This window comes from Ptychodera flava, chromosome 11 (assembly GCF_041260155.1).
Source record: "Ptychodera flava strain L36383 chromosome 11, AS_Pfla_20210202, whole genome shotgun sequence".
NCBI classification, from domain to species: Eukaryota; Metazoa; Hemichordata; class Enteropneusta; family Ptychoderidae; genus Ptychodera; species Ptychodera flava.
In genome coordinates this window covers 13305367-13310025 of record NC_091938.1, presented here as the reverse complement: position 1 = coordinate 13310025, position 4659 = coordinate 13305367, and the positions used below count along the sequence as shown (strand labels likewise).

The 4659-nt window shown below is 37.7% G+C and overlaps 1 protein-coding gene across 1 annotated transcript; it reads left to right on the top strand.

The window, feature by feature from the left end:
* Positions 1-355: 355 nt before the first annotated feature.
* Positions 356-2161, top strand: LOC139144357 (tripartite motif-containing protein 3-like). Its single transcript, XM_070715058.1, has one exon. The coding sequence runs from the start codon at positions 356-358 to the stop codon at positions 2159-2161; it is 1806 nt and encodes a 601-aa protein (XP_070571159.1).
* The last annotated feature ends 2498 nt before the right edge of the window (positions 2162-4659 follow it).

Sequence of the window (4659 nt, the reverse complement as noted above, 5' to 3'; positions counted from 1 at the left end):
TATGCTGCATCAATATACAAATTAAGAACACAATCTCAAGTGAAAGAAGAGCTGTCTTACTCTGGGTTTATGGCAATTCAAGTTCACGAACAAACGAACTTTCCTATAATTTTTTTCAAACTTTGAAGTTAACAGCTTCAGGGCAAATTGGAAATTCAATGTACGCACAAACGTCAACTCTATGATCAATTATCTACCACAACTAACTAATTGTACGCTACACATGTATGTAGATATCATGCAAAGTAAGTTATCTTATCTGTTTCTATTTTGATCTCATCTAAGTGAATTAACCTGGAGGGCCTTTATAACATTACATGCTGGTTGACAAGCTTAAACAAGTAACGATAGCACCATGGCAGCTGCAAATTCGAGTGTTGGGAAAGTTCTAGACCAGATCGGAAAGGATTTCCTTTCTTGCGTCATTTGTTTTGAAAGATACACCAATCCCAAAGTCCTGCCATGCTTGCACACATATTGTGAGCAGTGCCTTCTCAATTTGGTGGAGAATCAAGGTGTTTTAAATTGCCCAACTTGTAAAGCGCCATGTCCACTTCCTCTTGGTGGAGTGCAAGCGCTGGAAAGCAATTTTTTCATGGCTGGTCTCATTGAAGAATTCCAGGCAAGAATGAAAGGAAAACTCGCGAAGTGTGAAAGCTGTGAAGAAACTGATGCAGTAATGAGGTGTGTAGAATGCTCGCAATATTTGTGTCAGCCTTGCGTAAAAATCCACAAAGATACTGCAGCGTCAGGATCACACCAAATTCTATCTATTGGTGAGTTTTCGGAACAAGAGTACCCTTGCGCACCAAACCTGACAGACCAGTTACCGTACTGTGACGTGCATCCCGAGAAGGAGATCAAATCCTTTTGTGACACTTGCCAGGTACCTGTCTACATTGATTGTACTATGGATAATCATCGCATACCACAACATGTACACAGAGACTTGCACAATGCAGCGGACGAGTACCTTGGCGACTTGGAAAGAATGCTCAGCCAGTTGGAACTGAAAGAACACGGAGCTCGGAAAATCAGATCAGCCTTCATGCAGGCTCGCACTCTACTGCAGAAAAGAGACTACGAGACTGGAGAGCAATTGAGATCTAGGGCTAAGAAAGTCATGCAGCAGGTCAAACGCGAAGAAGAGACTCTCGCAGATGAATTAAAGAAGCTGTATGACTTTCAATTAAAAGGAGTTGACGCCAATATCAGTGAGATAGAAATGGAGCTAGAGTTGATCAGCAGCACCTCAAGTTACTTGAAGAGGCTTATTTCAAATGAAAATGCTGCTCTGCTGCTTTCTACCAAACAAGAAATCAGTCGACAAATCAGAAAAATACTCTTTTCAGAACCAAGACATCCCTTCCAGCCTGAACTTGTGCTTTTCAAGCCTGCAGAGGGAGATGCAAACTGTGTACTGGGTCAGCTGGCGAGTGATGCGTGTCCTTCTCAGTGCACAGTAGAGAATATCCCTAAGCAGCTTATGAAGGGAGAGACTATTGACTTGGTGATAACAACAAGAAATTCAAGAGGGAAACGGGTGATCACAAGTGGAAAAGTCAGAGTCACTGTAAAGGAACCAGCCGGATTGTCACAAGACGTGAAAGTCCATGATAACAGAGATGGTACGTACAAATTAACATATCGAACAAGCATGGATGGGACATACATAATAACTGTACGGATAAACGACGAACCGATTGTTGATACACCACTGGAAATCCCTGTCATGAAAGGGTTTGCGAAGAGACTAGGCAGAAAGGGCACTGAGAAAGGGGAGTTCTCCGATCCACGAGGTGTTAGTATTAACAGGGATGGTGACATAGTGACGACTGACTATAGGAATAACAGATTGCAAGTACTTGACACAGATGGTAACTGTAAGAAAGTCATAGAATACACACATTTCAGGAATCCTTTCAAACCAATAGATGTTGCTGTTTCAGATGAAAACCACTTATACTATAGTTTAGACGAGGGCAATAAACAGGTAGTTGTCAGTGATATGGATGGAAATTTGAAAGATTGTTTTGGTCAGGGAAAGTTAAGTAATCCAGTGTACATTGCGGTCCACCCACTTACTGGAGATGTGTACGTTGTAGATAGAGTTCTTTTTTCTCAAAAGATAAAGGTTTTTGCAGCGATGGGTCTTATGTAAGTTCATTTTCAATAAAAGATATATTCAGTGCTATTTCTTCGATCGCCATTAGTAGAACAGGCATGATACTCGCTGTCAACAAGAACACCGGAGAAGGTTACATTCAGGTGTTTCACGATCATGGCAAATATTTGAACAGATTTGGTAGAACATGTAAGGAAGGTGATGTACGTGGGGCAGAGAAGGGCATTGTTGTTTACAATGAATATGTCTATGTATGCAACAATAATAGCATTATCAAATATGACTTCCATGGTAACGTCTTGGCTACCATGGGAATCAGTGAGGGCCTAAAATATCCTGGCAGTCTGGCAGTCATTGGTGGAGACCCATTGAAAATAGTTGTTGTTGACAGTGAGAAATGCTGCTTGAAAATGTTTATAGAATGACAACACTTAGCCATCAGGTAAGATGTATCATACATGGAGAACACTTGAGACGACATTTTTGATCACGTGACATGGCAAAACGGCCTGTTTCTTGATGACGAGGCAGTAAGTTGATGTAATGCAGTCTTGTGATTGTGTGAAATGATGCAATTATCTAACTTGTGCCGTTAAATCATTAACCAGTGGTTAGTTCTAAACAACAGGGCAGAAAAGATACAAAGCAACTTGTATTAATTTCCATTGACAGTTGCAGCTCCATCGTGATATGACTTACTGTCAATCTCTTTGATGGCTTTGACTTTTATGAATGTCCTGTCAGTGAAGAATAAGTTACTGTTATCTACTTCAATTCTAGTGTTTTTTCCATTGTATTATAGAGTAAACAATACTTTATTTTTACTTATGATGGAAAACCTTCATTGTTGCACTGGTAATAATGATAGTTTTAAATGAACTGTTAATTATTGATATTTTGATATATTTGTGTTGTAAATATACTAACTTTTGTATACACTGGGAATGCAAAACTTCATTTTCACTTCTTCACGGTGGAGTGCAACATCATGCGATTTGCGATATTCTTTATTTGGACCTATCCATTCAGAGACATGATCATTTGACATCTTTATACTGCTGTAGACATTTTACATTTCTAATTATCGAACGTTGTTGAATTTGACCTGGTGAAGGTAGCCTAAACTCTGTTGGGCTCTATGAGAACAGAAGTATGTAAACCTAAAGTGATATCAACGTCCTTCATCTCCATGGCAATACGGCAGTGTAACCGACGTTAATTTTCCGTGACTTATTCATTAATTTTACGTTTATTCAATATTTTTATTGATTTTCAAAGACAAATGCACTGGCAACTCTTTCATAAAATTAAGACTGGTGATCGTCTTTACTCTGAGTTTAAAAATATTAAAGTCATGAGTTAGTGAACATGGTGTTACGATGCCATAACACAAATTATGTCAGGTCGCCTCAATGATGTTTGTGACTTTTACGACTCAATAGGTGCTAAATATGGGGCTCGATGAAACGGTACCTTTGATTCTCAATCTTTTTCTGACATCTGAAGCATATATTACAGCTTTTTACACGGGTTTATATATCTCGTGGTTTCCAGTTGCTTCTTTTGCGCATGCCATTACGTTTCCATGTTGAGATTTGAGATATGTTTGGAATTTTAGCCTAAATGAATGAATGTAACTTCGAAAATCTTGCAGTGATTTTGTGCTATGTTACTTTCTAGTCTTTGGTCTGTTTGTCAATAACACGATTGGAACTAATTTTCGATAATTGGATTTTCATTTTTTTCAAATTTCTCAAAAATGTTAGGCTATAGCTTAATTTTGCAATATTACAAATTACTCATAAAAACAAGTGTGTAATGTAAAAAGAAAAGCAGATGAGATTACATTTATAGATTAAATCGACATTACTTCACCATCTAATTATCCCAAATTAGTTCCAATCGTGTTTAATGTGCATTGAAATACAAAGCATTCCGCTTGACATTGAAACATCTCGATGTAAAGGGCGCAGTGCTACCATTGACAATATAATTCATTAATCTATACTTTAATTAATCAGTACTCTGTGTTATTACCACCAAGGTTAACCATACATCTACCGCCTTCATTGATCTGCAATTTTTTTAATGCAACACCACTCTCTATCGTTATGTAATGATTTTCGGAGAAATGGAAAAGGGCAATCTTATATAGTATAAATAAGACGATACTGCAGGAAAATCGCGACGTAAAAAAGACAGAACGAAAGAGGAACTGGGGGCTATAGGTGTTTCTGTCCAATCACAGTCTGCGCTTATCAGAATAGGGCAATATGATTATTGTAATTGCATTTTTTAGCAGTTTTGAGAATTTACTATTCAAATAAATCAAATACATTAAAATTTCTAATTGTCGATTTGATCTTATTAAACCGTGTTTGCCTTTCTGTATGTTAAAGAGGACATTTCAATAGAAAATGTTCTTCGTCGATGTTATCTTTCATTGTTCCAATATTGCTAATATATACTGAGAGAGTCCTGTCATTTTGTTCAGATATGATGAGCCAATATTTCGATATTGAACCAAAACTCAT